Source organism: Hyla sarda, chromosome 13, assembly GCF_029499605.1.
Source record: "Hyla sarda isolate aHylSar1 chromosome 13, aHylSar1.hap1, whole genome shotgun sequence".
In the NCBI taxonomy this organism is placed as follows: Eukaryota; Metazoa; Chordata; class Amphibia; order Anura; family Hylidae; genus Hyla; species Hyla sarda.
In genome coordinates, this window is record NC_079201.1 from 13,441,117 (window position 1) to 13,458,888 (window position 17,772).

Here is a 17,772-nt window from a genome sequence, read left to right on the forward strand (position 1 = left end):
TCGCATAAACGGCTATCCGACAGCGCAGACTGCTTCAGCTGCCACCGGATAGCCGTTTATGGTGTCCCGTGTGGTCCGGTGATGGTCTCCTACCTGTCCTCGGGGCTCCGGAGCATCCTCTTCGGGATCCCCTCCATCGCCGGCGCTCTTCTTCGTCGTCATCACGTCGCCGCACACACCGTCCCGTCATCCAATAGGAGCAGCGTGCGTAGTGACATGATGGCAGCGACGGAGAGTGAGGATCCCGGGGAAGCAGAGACGTCCAGAGCTTAGGGGACACCCCGGGACGTGGCGACAGCGATGGAAGGCGACATCCAGGGCAGCGGTGACGGGTCCGGGGCGAGTATAACTTCCTATACTTTACATTGCACAAATCCCTCAACATACGATGGTTTCAACAAACGATGGTTCATTTGGAACGGATTACCATCGTATGTTGAGGTTTACTGTATTGCAAAAACGTGGTGTGAACCCAGCTTGAATCTGACTATGCAGGAAAATTTGGCAGAATTCTGTGGTGTGAACATGGCTTTAGGGTCAGAGAAAGTATTTTTTTTATCAGGTCGATCTGCCCCTTTATATACAGACATAACTAAGCGATCATCAATTTCGGTAAACATTGTAAGAAGTTAATGCACCCTAAGGCCACATGTTCTTCACTCCTTGATATCCTTTGTCCTAATGCATAAAAATTGTTACATAAAGTGTTCGGGTAGTTCAGCAGCTTTTTGCGCCATGACACGTAACATATCCGGATTGTATTTTTTTAACCAGGTCCCATTCTAAAGCTTGACTTGGTCATAAGGCCCGATCCATGAATCTGCCAGTCCTCTCAGAGTACTATAGCGGCGCTCGAATACCTCATCGCTGCACTCTGCTAATAGCGCCGACATCTGGCCCGTCAGGGAATTGACGAGTAGATGTTTCTCTGACACGCCGCTCCCTTCGCCCTTAAGGATTTCCAGGGTGTCTGGCGTTACAGGGAGCGCGGATTCGTCTACATCGTTCTGCTTCTGCCAGAGAGGATGGAGCATATCCGGCTGTAGGGTCTCCTCTCTGGCATTGAGTATAGACATGATGTGGCGGCAGGGAAGCTCTGTGGATCGGTAAAAGCTGCAGGTGCAGGTCTTTCGAATTCCACTACTAACTTTATTTGGGTTCTCGAGGATCTGAACGCACATGTTGTCTCCTTTGGCCCCGACAAGATCGACGGATTTCTGGGTAACTTCTAGTTCGTTCTGGCAGAGTCCGAAAGCTGCGGCGTTACAGATGTTGTGCAGCGATTCGCACATCAAAGCTGCGGCTTCCGGCTCCATCTGGGCTTCCGTAGCTGCTCTTTTAGATGCCCCTCCTTTGCACTCTATTAAAGCTAGCTCTTCGGGACTACAGGATCGAGGTTCTGGTTGGCTTTTCCCTACGATATGATCTAAGATAAATGAAACTAAAGTATTCATAGTTTCGGTCAAGAAAGGGGATATTTTGAGGACCGCGTTTAACTCACTGCTCAAGGATTCCACCATTTTAAAGTACCAAGAGCAATCCCCACCCGTTCTCCAGCGGTGCAGGGCCCAGATCTTGTCGGTCAGGAGCCAGTCTGGATTCATCTCCGATAAGGCGCCGGGATCCACAACCCGTTGCAGTATGCTATGTAGGTTCTTTAGGTTTTGTTCTGTGACCGAACACATTGTATTGTTTAGAGCATCGAGAAGGTTGATCTCCACCTTGTATTCTAATTGGAACACTTGGATATGCCTCTGCATGAGTGCGTAGACATGATAGGCGGAGAGCACCACTTCGGCGGACGGAAATGCCTCATGGATGATACCAAGTTCTGTAAAATAAGGTTCCACCAAAATTACTCGAATGGAACGCCAACAGGGGTTCATGTCTTTCATACTGCGCAACATACGCGCAAGTCCCTTTGGAGTGTCGTTGGAAGGTACCGCAATGTGGACCATCCTCGTCGCATCATACTCGGAGCCGATACGTGGCCCGTCTACTAAGAAAGTGTACAGAGTCCTCTGATCAGATGCTTGGAAGTGAAGAATCTGTAGAACTTCGGGGAACTTGCTAAATATTTCGCCCATCGTGCTGGTCTGGAAGTTGACGAAACTGATACTTAATGATTTGGTGACCTGACAAACGACGTTCGAGTTGGCGTCTGCAGCGAAAAGTTTTTCCAAAAACTCAGGATTCATTTTTCGGAACGGGTGGGGGTCCAGCGTCAGGCGCTTGATAAATACTATAGCAAAAAAAAAAAAGGAATGCAAATTTAAAGGATATGAAGATATAGTTTACAGCTGTGATGGTATGTGTGCCTATGACTATGATGATGTCACCGTGTACCACTGAAAACAACAATGTCCTACGAAGCATAACTTAAAGGGGTACTCTGCCCCTAGACATGTGTTCTATTATTATTCTAGAGTTAAAGGGGTTCATCGCACCTAGACATCTTATCCCCTATCCTGGGGACCACCGTGATCTTCGGGCAGCACCTGGCGTTCGTTTAGGGCGTTGGCTTCATCGCCGGAGGCCCGTGACATTACAGCTGCGCCCCGCTCGTGACTGTAGTCACACCTCCTCCCATAGACTTTCATTGAGGGGACACGGCCGTGACGTCACCAACAGTGGGCGGTAGTGAAGTCACGAGCCTCCGCCCCACATTGCCAGTCATCAGGCACAGATGTTTGCTCGGTGCACCGGATGTCTGGGGTGCCGCAGCCGAAACCAGAGATCCTTTGCATAGGGGATAAGATGTCTAGGGGCAGAGTACCCCTTTTTAGTCAATTACAAATAGTGATGCCCTATACCAGTGTTCCCAACATGCCGCCAGCGGCTGTTCCGTGCACTCTGGGAGTTGTAGTTTTGAAAAAGCTAGAGGCCCACTGGTTGGGAAGCACTGCCCTAAACACAGGATACCCCCAGATGTGTTCCTGCCTAGTAATATAAAAAGTGAGTAAGTAAAAAATAATGTCCCCTACCCCATACACCCTATTAAAGGGATACTTTGCCCCTAGACATCTTATGGATAAGGGATAAGATGTCTGATCACGGGGGTCCCACCACTGGGGACCCCCAGCCATCCGACACACGTAGTGAACTTCCTCCGTGCCGGATGACTGGCGATGCAGGGCGGAGGCTCGTGACCTCACGGTCACGCCCCGCTCGTGAAGTCACAGCTGCGCCCCCTCAATGCAAGTCTATGGGAGGGGGCGTGACGGAAGTCACGCCCCCTTCCATAGACTTGCATTGAGGGGGCGCAGCCGTGACGTCACGAGCCTCCGGGGCTGAACCTAACGTTCTAAAAGAATGTCGGGTGCAGCAGTTAGATCGCGGGGGTCCCCAGCGGCGGAACCCCCGCAATCAGACACCTTATCCCCTATCCTTTGGATAGGAATTAAGATGTCTAGGGGCGGAGTACCCCCTTTAAAGCCCTACATCCCCTTTTACGGTATCCCTTCAATACAGAGAGGTATAAAAGGTAATGGGTGAAGACAGCAGATGGAAAATAACAATAACCTAATGCTGTCCACTTGTTACACCCACTAACACTGACAATTCTAAATCCAGGGTTTTCCCAAGGCTACACCTCAGTGGGCAATTACATCATCAAAAATGAATAACCGTACATGAAGGGAGGAAAGCCCTTTGATGCTTTCACTTTACATGAAGTTCACATGTTCAAGTTTTTAATTTTGCCATTATTGACTACAAAGCCAAGAACAGATCAGAAATGGGGAGCGTGTATAAAGGTATTTGTAAAACCATCGTTTTAAAGGGGTACTCCGCCCCTAGACATCTTATCCCCTATCCAAAGGATAGGGGATAAGATGTCAGATCGCCGGGGTCCCGCTGCTGGGGACCCCGGGGATCGCTGCTGCAGCACCCCACTATCATTACTGCGCAGAGTGAGATCGCTCTGCACGTAATGATGGGCAATACAGGGGCCGGAGCATCGTTACGTCACGGCCCGCCTCCTTCAATACAAGTCTATGGGAGGTGGCGTGGCGGTCGTCACGCCCCCTGCCATAGACTTGCATTAAGGGGACGAGCCTTGATGTCATGAGGGGCGGAGCCATGACGTCACGCTGCTCCGTCCCCTGTATCGCCCGTCATTACGCACAGAGCGAACTCGCTCTGCGCAGTAATGATGGTGGGGTCCCGCAGCGGCGATCCCCGGGGTCCCCAGCAGCGGGACCGCGGCGATCTAACATCTTATCCCCTACCCTTTGGATAGGGGATAACATGCAAGGGGCGGAGTACCCCTTTAAGGTCATGTGACAGCAGAGGTGGCTCTAAGCTTTGCGAAGCCGTACACCAAAGACCAATATAAGGCCCTCACTGACACTCAAATCAGATGCCCCTAGTAGGGAAGCCCCCAATAAGTAGGTAGGTATGGAATCTCTCCTATTAAAGGAGTACTCCAGCGCAAAATAATTTATCCCCTATGCAAAGGATAGGGGATAAGTTATAGATCGCAGGGGGTGTGAGCGCTGGGGCCCCCTGGGATCTCTTGGACGGGGCCGCGGCAGTCTGCAGCAAGTAAAGTTTCGTCCCCAGCACTTAGTTGCAAGCAGCCTTATTGATGATACATCACACCATAAAAATGACAGTCAATCAGACATGTTTCGAGCACAAGTGCTCTTCCTCGGTGACTTCAATAAAACTGCTTGCAACGAAGTGCTGGACCCTCCGTACTTTCTTTCTTCAATATTGGATGCCTTGCTGGGCACAGGTCCGAGCACCGTAGGTAAGGGGAGCTGGATCACTCACTAGTTTGTTGTATCTCGATGGGGTACATGGAGGGAGCGTTTTGGCCGCCGCGTCATGCGGGGACAGAACGCCAACTTTCCAGCATACTGCCGCGGCCCCGTCCAGGAGATCCCTGGGGGGCCCCAGCGCTCGGACCCCCCACGATCTATAACTTATCCCCTATCCTTTGGATAGGGGATAAATTATTTTGCACTACATATCTCATTTAAATAGAAGTCCCCAGCAGTTAGGTAGGTAGGGAACCTCCTATTGGGTAGATGCCCCCATTAAAGGCGTACTTAGGTGGAAAACTTTTTTTTTATTCAACTGGTGCCAGAAAGTTAAACAGATTTGTAAATTACTTCTATAAATAAATATTAATCCTTCCAGTACTTATTAGCTGCTGAATACTACAGAGGAAATTTTTTTCTTTTTGGAACACCGATCTCTCTGCTGACATCATGACCACAGTGCTCTCTGCTGACATCTCTGTCCATTTTAAGAACTGTCCAGAGTAGGAGAAAATCCACATATGCTACTCTGGACAGTTCCTAAAATGGACAGAGATGTCAGCAGAGAGCACTGTGGTCATGATGTCAGCAGAGAGCTCTGTGTTCCAAAAAGAAAACCATTTCCTCTGTAGTATTCAGCAGCTAATAAGTACTGGAAGGATTAAGATTTTATAATAGAAGTAATTTACAAATCTGTTTAACTTTCTGGTACCAGGTAACTTATCCCCTATCCAAAGGACCAACCGCGGGGACCCCCACAATCTCCTGAACCGGACCCCGGCAGTCTGCTGGAAGGGGGCGTTCCAAACTCCGCATGAAGAGACGTCTGTAGAGATACATGGAGGGGGGGGTGTCGGCAGAGGCTTCCAGTGGGGTCGGAACGGGTGCTTCTGGCAGACTGCCGGGGCCCCATTTAGGAGATCCACTATTTTTACATTTTTATTATGGTCTGCAGAAGTGTTTCCCAACCAGGGTGCTGCCAGCAGTTGCAAAACTACATCTCCCAGCATGCTCCGGGCATGCTGGGAGTTGTCGTTTTGCAACAGCTAGAGGCGCCCTGGTTGGGAAACCCTTGTCTGCAGGTATCAGAGACATTTGCACAAGTATTCGTGTAAATGTCTGGTATCGGCGACAATACCAATATCAGTATCGATATTAGGACATTGGGCGCACACACTGTGGTTCCATTCATTCTGGGGGGGCGCAATATTTCCCCGATCACATGATCAATCGGACCCCTACTAATCTGATACTTATCCCCTAACCTGTGTATAACTTTTGTTAAACAGATCGCCTAAACTTTCAACCTCTCAGATCCTAGGCAGCATGTGCCCGTATATGTTTGGCGCTGCAGACGGTTACATTTATGGCGCGATCATGATCTGCGCTCGCTTCATAGCCGGGAAAGTCTCTCCAATAATGGCAGACCACAGGCAAAGGTCAAAATGGACTGAGCGCTTTAAGGGTTAAAGAAACAGGGAGCGCTCTCAGTAGACTCTGTAAGTCTACTGGTCTGACTATGCCATAATCCCTGGGGTGCCGATGGGTTGCTATGGCAACAAGGACCCATTACGACAGGAGACACCGCCATAGAACCCTAACCTCTTATTCTGAAGAAGAGGGCATATAAACACAATGGGGCTGACTGTGCCCCTCAGTTTACACCCCCCCAATAAACTGCCGCCAGCTGAACTCTACGGGTGTCAGCCGCCATACTACAAGCTGCCCGCACTAACACAACAGCATAGCCCGTACACACTGTCCCCCTCCCGCACACGTGCCGCACAGCGCAATTACCTCCCCACTTCCGGGATCAACGTCTGCGCATGTGCGGTACGTCAGCGTCATGTGACCACGCTGCTGAGGAGGGGAGGAGGCTCTGATGGATCACGTGGTGTGTAATCCACCAGCGCTGCTGCGCTCTGTAACTAGGCAACCAGCCTTATATAAAATCATTTTGTAACACAAGTATGCAATGTTACATGCGGCTAATTAGCTATACAGCAACTAATAACCAATTGCGTAACCCCCCCCCCCATAAATGTTAACCCCTTAAGGACCAAGCCCATTTTGACGCAGCCAATTATATTTTTTCATTGTCGTTTTTTTTAATATTTTCATCCACAGACTAGTATGAGGGCTTGTTTTTTGCGCGACCAGTTGTCCTTCGTAATGCCATCACTCATTTGACCATAAAATGTACGGCGCAACCAAAAAAATACTATTTGTGTGGGGAAATTAAAAAGAAAACTGCAATTTTGCTAATTTTGGAAAGTTTCGTTTTCACGGCGTACAATTTACGGTAAAAATCTAATGTTTTTTATATTCTGTGGGTAAATACGATTAAAATGATCCCCGTGATTATATTCTTTTCTATTCTTGTTGCGCTTAAAAAAATTGCAAACTTTTTTAACCAAATTGTATGTTTAAAATCCTTCTATTTAGACGACCTATAACTTCTTCATTTTTCCGTATAAGCGGCGTTATGGGGGCTCATTTTTTGCGTCATGATCTGTACTTTTTATTGATACCCTATTTGTGTATGTAAAACTTTTATAAATTTTTAAATACATTTTTTTTAATAGCATGCGACAAAAAAGCCGCAGTTTTGCCATTTTTTTTTTTTTTACGTTCACGCTGTTCACCGTACGGGATCAATAACATTATATTTTAATAGTTCGGACATTTACGCACGTGGCGGTACCAAATATGTGTATTCATTTTAATTTTTGACACTTTATAGGGATCGCAGACCAGAGCAGAAGACCCGTGGAAGGCAGCGGAGGCAGGTGAGGGGACCTCCGGCCGCCATGCTGGATGATCGGATGTCCGCTGTGGGCGATCCGATCAGCCATATTTCTGACCGCACTCCCGCAGATGCCGTGATCTGTATCCATCACGGCATCTGAGGGGTTAATGGCAGACATCCTCGCTATTGCGGATGTCGGCCATTACCGGCGGTTCCCCGGGCTCCGATGCTCGCGGTCATGTACAGGACGTAAATATACGTTTTTAACACTATTATGCAAATAGCGGTAAAACGCTATTTGCTTTACGGCAGTTGCGGTCATTTATGGTAAAGCGCTGCAAAAACGCATGCAGTAATTTGTTTCGGTAGCCGCTTATTAGCCGAAAGGTGTGAACACAGACAAAAGTCGCCATGAAGCACTGCATTGCCGTTGCTGGAAGCGGAGGGTGTCGTGTTGCGACCCCACGCCAGACACAGCTGCAAGTGATCCATAGCGGATGGATTTTTCGCAAGTGGCGCTTGTGGGTTTGAGCGACGCCATTATCTTACCTCAGCTGCAACGCAGTGCGACACAGCGTTTTTTTTGTCTGCACCTACTCCAAATCCGCCTTAGAGCCATAGGTTTAAGGGTAGGGCAGTGTTCCCCAACGGATGTGCTCCCAGCTGCTGCAAAACTACAACTCCCAGCATGCCCGGACAGCCTTCGGCTGTCCGGGCATGCTGGGAGTTGTAGTTTTGCAACAGCTGGAGGCACACTGGTTGGGAAACACTGGGTTAGGGTGACAAGTAGAGATGAGCGAACTTACAGTAAATTCGATTCGTCACAAACTTCTCGGCTCGGCGGTTGCTGACGTTTCCTACATAAATTAGTTCAGCTTTCCGGTGCTCCGGTGGGCTGGAAAAGGTGGATACAGTCCTAGGAAAGAGTCTCCTAGGACTGTATCCACCTTTTCCAGCCCACTGGAGCACCGGAAAGCTGAACTAATTTATGCAGGAAAAGTCATCAACTGCCGAGCCGAGAAGTTCGTGACGAATCGAATTTACTGTAAGTTCGCTCATCTCTAGTGACAAGTATCCAACATTTTTGTGCGGTTTGTCCATCGCACTTGCGTCGCATTATGTCACTACATTACAAATGGTTAGATGTTGCATATTCATGTCATGTGACCAAAGTCGCCATGTAGCCCTATCGTAAAAATCTACCACAGTCGCCTTATGTTGCAATGGGACTACACTGACTGTTCTTAAAGGGGTATTCCAGGCAAAAGCTTTTTTTTTTTGTTTTTTAATCAACTGCCTCCGGAAAGTTAAACAGATTTGTAAATTACTTCTATTAAAAAATCTTAATCCTTCCAATAGTTATTAGCTTCTGAAGTTTTCTGTCTAACTGCTCAATGATGATGTCACGTCCCGGGAGCTGTGCATGATGGGAGAATATCCCCATAGGAACGGCACAGCTCCCGGGACATGAGTCATCAGAGAGCAGTTAGACAGAAAACAACAACTCAACTTCAGAAGCTAATAACTATTGGAAGGATTAAGATTTTTTTAATCAAAGTCATTTACAAATCTGTAACTTTCCGGAGCCAGTTGATATATAAAAAAAAGTTTTGGCCTGGAATACCCCTTTAAAGGGGTACTCCAGTGGAAAACTTTTTTTTTTTTTAAATCAACTGGTGCCAGAAAGTTAAACAGATTTGTAAATTACTTCTATTTAAAAAAATCTTAATCCTTCCAGTACTTTTTAGAGGCTGTATACTACATGGGAAATTCTTTTCTTTTTAGATTTCTCTTCTGTCACGACCACAGTGCTCTCTGCTGTCCATTTTAGGAACTGTCCAGAGCAGGAGAAAATCCCCATAGCAAACATATGCTGCTCTGGACAGTTCCTAAAATGGACAGCAGAGAGCACTGTGGTCATGACAGAAGAGAAATCCAAAAAGAAAAGAATTTCCTCAGTAGTATACAGCCGCTAAGAAGTACTGGAAGGATTAATATTTTTAAATAGAAGTAATTTAATAGAAGTAATTAAAATTACTGGCACCAGCTGATTTAAAAATAAAAAATAAAAAAAAAAGCTTTCCACCGGAGTACCCCTTTAAAATCAATGGAATCCTGATGCTGCTGCAGAAATTTCCAGGCAGAATTTTTTCATGGAATTACATTAGGAAATTCCGCCATGTGAACAAGGCCTTAGGGCAGCATGTTTCCTGCTGCATATTTGAAAGGGGATAGGCTCTCCGCGGCAGAAAATCCGCCGCAAGCCCCACTGAAGTCAATAGGGTCTGTGGCGGATTTTCCGCAGCAGAAATTCCGCAGCAGAATTTCTGCTCCGGACAGCCGGTTAGAACCCGCCCCCTTTCAAATACGCAAATAAATCCACTCGTGTGAACGAGCCCTTATGCAGATTTTGCTGCGGAATTGTCTTAGATTCGCAGTTACACCCAATGCGGGAAAGTTAGGCTCACATCCCACCTTTGGCGCGGAGAAGTCTTTTTGGATTTCCCATTTACGTGTACACCTTCCAAAAGACACACTTTTTTGGTTTTTAAATAAAATATATTTTAATAGGGAAGCTATACACTTACAACCCTAACAGTACACTTACAACTAGAACGATAGAGCCGCATATTGTTGCTGGAGGCGTAACAAAAAGAGACAACAACAAAAAACAAACATATAAAAAAATCTATCCTGTGTTATAACAAACGTCATCTGTAAAAACGTACACAAATTTATTCAAGTATTTTACTGCAGAAGTTGATTCCATATCTAAATAAATTTACAAAATAACAAAAACATAAAAAAAAAACTACTGAAACAATATACATTTTTAATTTTTTATACATTTTTACATGTAACCGTAAAAAAAACGTAGGAAACGTAAAAAAGGTCCTCACTCCCCTAGGCCGCAGCGCTCGGACTGGCGTGGGCTACGCCTGAGATTTCGTAACAGAAGAAAGGAGATTATCCAGCGCAGATAAGTATGGAGCGGTTTATTGCAGAATCAACTTCGGTACATAGACAAAGGTGACGCGTTTCGGCCCTGCAAGGGCCGAAACGCGTCACCTTTGTCTATGTACCGAAGTTGATTCTGCAATAAACAGCTCCGTTCCATACTTACCTGCGCTGGACAATCTCCTTTCTTCAGTAAAAAAAACTTAGTTACAACCTCCCCCAATTTTACGTTACATTGAGGGGGGACGTAGAGGAGTTGCCTATCGCAACCACGTTTCAGCTGTCCTATGAAATGGCTCTGATGGTACAGTGTTAAAAGGGGTACTCCAGTGGAAAACTTTTTTTTATTTTTATTTTTTAAATCAACTGGTGCCAGAAAGTTAAACAGATTTGTAAATGACTTCTATTAAAAAATCTTAATCCTTCCAGTACTTATCAGCTGCTGAATACTACAGAGGAAATTATTTTCTTTTTGGAACACAGAGCTCTCTGCTGACATCACAAGCACAGTGCTCTCTGCTGACATCTCTGTCCATTTTAGGAACTGTCCAGGGCAGCATATGTTTGCTATGGGGATTTTCTCCTACTCTGGACAGTTCTTAAAATGGACAGAGATGTCAGCAGAGAGCACTGTGGTCATGATGTCAGCAGAGAGCACTGTGGTCATGATGGAACCTCAGGACTTGTGGCCATATGTACAACTGGTCTAAAGCACCTCGCTCTTGAAGTGCTACTTCAACATATCTGGTTGTTGTTAAAGAAGTACTCCACTGGAAAAAAAAAAAATTAATACATTTTAATTTTTTTTATTTTAAATCAACTGGTGTTAAAAAGTTAAACAGATTTGTAACCAGTATTTAACAGCTGCTCTATATTCCACAGAAAGATCTTTTCTTTTTGAATTTCCTTTCTGTCTGACCACAGTGCTCTCTACTGACACCTCTTTCCATTTTAGGAACTGTCCAGAGCAGGAGGAGCTAATCCCCATAGCGAACCTCTGCTGCTCCGGACAGTTCCTAAAATGGACAGAGGTGTCAGCAGAGAGCACTGTGGTCATAATGTCAGCAGAGCGCACTGTGGTCAGACAGAAAGGAAATTCAAATAGAAAGAGAACTTCCTGTGGAGCATACAGCAGCTGATAAGTACTGAAAGAATTAAGATTTTTAAATAGAAGTAATTTACAAATCTGTTTAACTTTCTGGCACCAGTTAATTTAAAAACAAAAAAAAAGTTTTCCAGCGGAGTACCCCTTTAATAGGTGTTCCAACTCTTCGAACCAGAGTTAGGCTATGCCTAGCATCCAGCTTACATAGACATTTAGTAGGAATTTTAAGAGAGCGGTATCGGTCATGTGTACTTAATAAATTACTATCGTTTCGATGGCGGCAGGACACGGGTGAAACTAAAAGCATTATCCCATTGCCCGAGACTAGTGCTGAACCTCACATGACTCAGACGGACTGCCTGATGTTCCATCCCAGACGCCATATAAACTTGATGGAACATGAGGCAGTCCGTTTGGTCACATGACTTTCAACACTAGTTTCAAGCAACAGGATAGCACTTTTTATTTTAGGTTCCACCCATATCCTGCCTTTGGACGAAACCTGAGGCTTTATTAAGTTATTCCAATCTGGACTTGTTCCATTCCAATTAAGACATATGTGGGATCAGCATCTATCTTGAGATCAAGGGTTCGCAAAGGGCTGTTTTACACAGTTTGTGTAACTCCAGTTGATGTTAATAGGAGTGTTACTGTTTACACATCTACGTACACTGCATAAAACACCACGTTCGCAGTCTTCCACTTCTTGACCACCTTCTGCGGCCACAAGAAGGCTGGAGGGGCCCTCAATCTCCCACCCAGAGGGGAGACCCGCATGTGTCAGACCATTACGCTTGAAAGGTTATCCGGCAAAAATATATTTTATCCCCTATCCAAAGGGTAGGGGATAAGATGCCTGATCATGGGGGGCCCGCAGCTGGGACCTCCCGCGATCTCCATGGGATGCAGGTGCTGCGTCTCCAGTCTCAGAAAGTTCTCTGTTTCCGGGACTGGGGATGTTAAGTAGCGTCATGCCCCCTCCATTCATGTCTATGGGAGGGGGCGTCACGCCCCCTCCCATAGACATGAATGGAGGGGGCATGGCGTGACGTCACAACTGGGCGTGGCATTACTTAACATCCCCAGTCCCGGAAACAGAGACTGGAACTTTCAGAGACTGGAGACGCAGCACCGCGTAGAATGCAGGTTGTGCTCTTTGGCCGGATAACCACTTCAATCTGTGGATGTTCCAGATAGGAATACCGCTTTAAAGACTGGTTTCACACCAGTGTTATACGGACACATATTTGCAGTGGTTATCCCGGCCTGACTGTAGTTCAGGCCAGGTTTTGCAGCCATAATATGAATGTAAAAATAAACGTGTATTGCACTCGCTAACACTGGCCTAAGGGTCAGCATGGAGTGGCCTTGTTTCAAGACTCTGTCTTATACCAGAATTAGTTCAGTGTAATTTTAGTGGACACAAAACAGCGCCAGTCCACCAAATATCTAAGTCATTTTTAATTCAAAGGTAGTTTAGGGTCCAATCTACACAGCTCATAGCCAAAGCCGTTTTCGCCTTCTATGGGCTCTTTCTTCACCCATCGGTAAGGGAGCTCAGTTGCCTGATCTTGTGCCGGACACAGTTTATCGCTGCTCGAGTCACCACGCCACAGGCCAACTATGGTCTGCAGCGTAGATATCCTGGCTTGCATTTCTTGACCATCACACTGCGTGAGGAGATTATAGAATTCTTTAGCCAGATTCTTGATCTTCCCCATCCTTGCCATGGCTTTAGCCTTACTTTCAGTATAGTTACTAGACGTGGTTACGGTGATGTACACCTTAAAGTCCGATAAGGGTTTCACATAATCCTTACGCCACCTGACACTAACCATGTTCTCTTCCACCGGCTTCTTGCACGCATAAAGCATGCTCAGAATATGACGACATGGCAATCTATAGTCCTTGCTAAAGTAGCATGTACAGGAGTGGCCACTCATAGACACTTTGTGTGTCTCTTCTAGGAGCTGGACAATCGTAAAATCAGGGAGGACGTTGATCAGACACGTGGACTTCTGAACCACTTCCCACTCTTTCCAACACAGCTGAAAGCCGATGTCATTGCAGTACTCCTTCAGGGACAGTAACATCTTATTTGCTAGCTGAATAGGTCTCCAGACACTCGACTGAGGGGGGAGGACGAATCCATTGCAGGTGTTTTTACTGGGTTGCTTGGAGCCTTTCTTGCGTTTAGGTGGGACGTATGATTGAGAAGGAGGCAGAATAGAGCGTGGTTTTTTTGTAATTTTGGGTTGTGCTTTAGAAGCTTTGTGGGAAGAGACTGGAAAAGCAATCTTCGGTTTATCTAACCCATTGCTGTTGAAACAGTCTGCAGATTGGAGAAATACTCTGATAGCTTCTTCCAATGAGCTCTGCTTTGCAAGGCAATCGGAGATAGTCTGATCGATCAGCCCTACGCTGTCCATGTAAGTGCAACAAGCGAGCTCGCCCTTCTTCACATGCATGTACCAAAGAAGCTCATTGGAAAACCAGTCTTTGCAAAGCTTTGCGTACAGCTCTTGGTCCAGTCTGTGCTCAAGTTTTTCAGCCAAGAATTTTAAATCCTCGGGAGTCGTATGATGGATGGTTTTATCGATCTGACTGTGTACCCAGTACTTAAACTCAGCAGATCCTTTGACCTTTTTTTCAATAAGATGCGCCGTGTGATATACCGAAAGCAGGACCTGCGCAGAGGGAAAGGCTTCCTTTAGAATATCCATTTGCTCAAAGGCTGTACCTATATAGATAACTTTTACTTTTATCCATTCTGAATTAAAGTATTTGAGCATTTTCAGCATTTTGGACATGTTCTTTGCATTATCTTCTTTTACAAACGAAAAATGAACTATTTTACCCATGCGTTCTTTGGTTTCCACCAGGAAGGAGTACAGAATGAACCCGTGTTTGCTTGAAACCCTGTGGATCAAAAGGCTCTCAGGGAACTTTTGGAACCAGTTAGTCATGCTACTCGTCTGGAAACATAGGTGCTCGAATTGCTTTTGGTCTCCGATGGTCAGTGCAATTTTAGAGTCATCATGTGCTTTCTGAAAGTCTCTTATAAAAGCGTCCAGATGGGAAACGGGATCTGTGGAAAGTTCTTCGGGAATGGGGCCTTCCGTAGTAGTAGATGTAGGTTTGCTGTGAGCTTCACCAATATCGTTCTGTTCTGAAGGCACATTACTCTGGGGCTCACATGGGGATGGGATGTCTCGATCTTCCTCTGGATCATTTTGCTTTACATTACTCTGGGGCCCGCATGGGGATGGGATGTCTCGTTTTTCCTCTGGATCATTTTGCTTCGCATTACTCTGGGGCTCGCATGGGGATGGGATGTCTCGATCTTCCTCTGGATCATTTTGCTTCACATTACTCTGGGGCTCGCATGGGGATAGGAGGTCTCGATCTTCCTCTGGATCATTTTGCTTGACATTATTCTGGAACCCGCATGGGGATGGGATGTCTCGATCTTCCTCTCGATCATTTTGCTTCTCATTACTCTGGGGCTCGCATGGGGATGGGATGTCTCTATCTTCCTCTGGATCATTTTGCTTCACAGGAGACTGAGGCAGCCATTCATTGCAGATCTTCTCAGACGGGACCTCAGAGTCAGGTGGCAGGTTTTCGCCCATTTCAGGTGGATGAATGATATTTGCCTGAGGTGGATTTGTATTAGCCGAATGGTTGTGAGTTAAACATTCTTCTTTAACCACCAGACGATCTAGGTCCATGTCGTACTGCAGAAAGAAATAGGCTGGGCAGATGACGTTCTGGGGCTTTTTTTTACCATGGGGTCCGTGAAGCTTGGAGCAACAAAACTTCACCTCTGCGAATCTGGAAAACAGAAATAAATACATAAAGACAATGCAAATGTAAAATGTTTACCTGCTATAGAGAAGCTAGTTGGGAAAAGGCCCTTGAAATGGTGAGGAGGAGAGGGGGTTAAAGGTTGTGCTCACTTGAGAGGACTTGTGTTGGCTTTTTCGCCATCTTTGTGGTCTAGTCAAAAATTGGATTGGCTGAGGGCTCACTTAAAACCCTATACAGATGTAGCCAGCGCCATTGGCTAATAATGTAGCATGTCATGGCAAAGTGTTAGTCTGGCAGCTGTGAAATATCTCTTTTTCCCTGTGGTGGTGCTGCAGTAAAAAAAAAAAAAAAAAACCTTTAATGGCCATTGTCCTTATAAAAAAAACTTTTGACATGTCAGAATTAGTGATTGGTGGGGGTCTGAGTGTTCAGACCTCCACTGATCAGAACAAGCTGGGAGAAGTGTGCACTCAGCACATTCTCTCCTGGCTCCGTAAACACGCCATTTAAGTCTATGAGCGTGTGTCTCCATCATGTGACACAGGTAGGGGGGGAGGGATGGAGGCAGGGAGAGGGGCGCTCGGCAGTGCAGATGTCTTCTGACTTATTCTCCTAATCAACGGGGGTTCGAGTTATATGTTGGCCTCCCACTGTAGTAGGCCAGTGCCGGACACGATAGTGAGAATGATGAGCACTTACCTGCTCCTCATGCTGTTTACCGCCATGCCATGTGGCTTACTCATAGTTCACAGTGTTAATGCAGTACTTCCAAGCTATACATCAGCATGCTGTCAAAGAAAGGCACACTGCTGAAAGTACCATTCACTTTAATGGCCCAAACATAGTCAGCTAGTGAATACATTTACCGGGACTAAATTACATGGCCTGCTGCACTATTGAGTCCAGCTAAATAAATGTGTAGGTGTGGGAAGTGGGCCGAACAAAGTCACTTCAATAGTGCTCACTGGAGTGCACCACAGTATGCTATAGCTATAAAGCACTAACGCAGTTTGAACCAAGCCCAGCCAGACGGCATACCTGTAACAATTAACCGGAGGAGCAGCTAAATGGTGCTCAGTGTTTGGCATCGGCCCTCATGTGCCCAACAATATCAAGAAAGATCATCTGCACTCACTTTACGGCTTTTACTTCATTTTTGCAGCGAGCTCTGTCAGTAAAATGAAAACCGTTGTCAACAATTTTAATTATCGATTAGTTGAGTCTGCTCACCCGCCTGACATGTAGTTACAGCATCTGGGCAGATAAGGACCAAAGTCTGTCCGGGCATGATGGGAGTTGTAGTTTTGCAACTGCTGGAGGCACCCTGGTGTACGGAGAGGGCTCAGGACTTTAGGCCGCCATAGAACAGTACCCACTATCAGTTTTTAACCATTTAGATGCTGCTGTCAAAACTGACTGTGGCATCTACACGGCCGTTACTAGTCATTGGCGGTGCAGCAGTCCCTTTCTGCTTCTCACGGCAGCAGATCTATCAGCACGGCAACCTGAGGCCTTAGCTAAGTCTAAGTAGCTGCCGGGACTCTGCTATGAATAGAGATCTATGCGGCTCTACCAATAGAGCGCAGATCTGATAGATCAATACAGGACATATAATCTGTATGAGCAATCGAAGGATTGCTCATACAAGTCTCTTAGGAGGACAAAAAATAAATACTGTTTAAAAAAAATGTAATTGGCAGTACTGCGTTAAGAATTTTTGGAAAACGTAAAATATAACATTGTTATTAGGGTTATCGGAAAAAAGGAAAAACAATGCAAAACAAAATTGTGGTTTTCTAGGTCACGTCACATCCCAGAATTATTATTTTTTTTATAAAAAGGGATCAAAAAGTCTTATCTACGCCAAATTGGTACTGATATAAAGTACAGATCACGTTGCTATATGTTTTATCTAATTAATTCGAAAACATTTCGGAAAATAATGGTAAGTTGCGGCTGTAATTCTTCCCTACATTCCGTAACCTAGGTGGCGGTGACATTTCCCATTCAGGACCCTTACATTATGTCGGGACGGATGTTGAGCTTGAACCTGCTGTTGTGGTGGCGGACGGACACGCTGCTCTGGATGCTGTAGCTGGATCGGGTCTCCTTCTTGTACGCGGAGAAGCATTCCCTGAAGTCCTCATAGTTGATGAAGCAGGTGCCACGCTGCATGGTCCTGGGCTCGGTCAGTAGTCGTCTTCACCTTGAAGCCATCCGTGCCCTCCCCTACACACCTGGAATGGTTTCTTCTATAGACTTTGGTCCCTCTGATTCCCCAGAATTCTGAGGTCTGCACCACTATGAAGAAAAGGGGGAGTAAGACCTTGTTCTCCCCCTTGTAGATGATACACAACAACTTAAACAACCACCTAAACCGATAT

At 46.0% G+C, this 17,772-nt stretch overlaps 2 protein-coding genes and 1 long non-coding RNA gene across 8 annotated transcripts; 1 reads left to right on the top strand and 2 right to left on the bottom strand.

The window, feature by feature from the left end:
- On the bottom strand, positions 1-6,613 carry ZSWIM1 (zinc finger SWIM-type containing 1). 5 transcript variants are annotated; one of them, XM_056550005.1, is made up of 2 exons: positions 6,564-6,613; positions 1-2,242 (listed from the first exon to the last, which is right to left on the bottom strand). In XM_056550005.1, exon 2 carries the CDS (start codon positions 2,196-2,198, stop codon positions 783-785), a length of 1,416 nt encoding a protein of 471 aa, XP_056405980.1. In that variant the 5' UTR covers positions 2,199-2,242; positions 6,564-6,613; the 3' UTR covers positions 1-782. The 5 variants fall into 5 exon arrangements, with proteins under 5 accessions (XP_056405980.1, XP_056405982.1, XP_056405981.1 ...); XM_056550007.1 differs by lacking the exon at positions 6,564-6,613 and adding an exon at positions 6,522-6,540; XM_056550006.1 differs by lacking the exon at positions 6,564-6,613 and adding an exon at positions 6,369-6,515.
- A 31-nt stretch (positions 6,614-6,644) lies between these two features.
- LOC130297489 (uncharacterized) lies at positions 6,645-17,511 on the top strand. The gene is made up of 3 exons (XR_008849563.1): positions 6,645-6,734; positions 7,510-7,555; positions 17,376-17,511. It is a non-coding gene; the product is annotated as an uncharacterized LOC130297489 (long non-coding RNA).
- ZSWIM3 (zinc finger SWIM-type containing 3) lies at positions 12,626-17,563 on the bottom strand. 2 transcript variants are annotated; one of them, XM_056550002.1, is made up of 2 exons: positions 17,409-17,563; positions 12,626-15,412 (listed from the first exon to the last, which is right to left on the bottom strand). In XM_056550002.1, exons 1-2 carry the CDS (start codon positions 17,561-17,563, stop codon positions 13,039-13,041), a joined length of 2,529 nt encoding a protein of 842 aa, XP_056405977.1. In that variant the 3' UTR covers positions 12,626-13,038. The 2 variants fall into 2 exon arrangements, with proteins under 2 accessions (XP_056405977.1, XP_056405978.1); XM_056550003.1 differs by lacking the exon at positions 17,409-17,563 and adding an exon at positions 15,538-15,685.
- Positions 17,564-17,772: the final 209 nt, after the last annotated feature.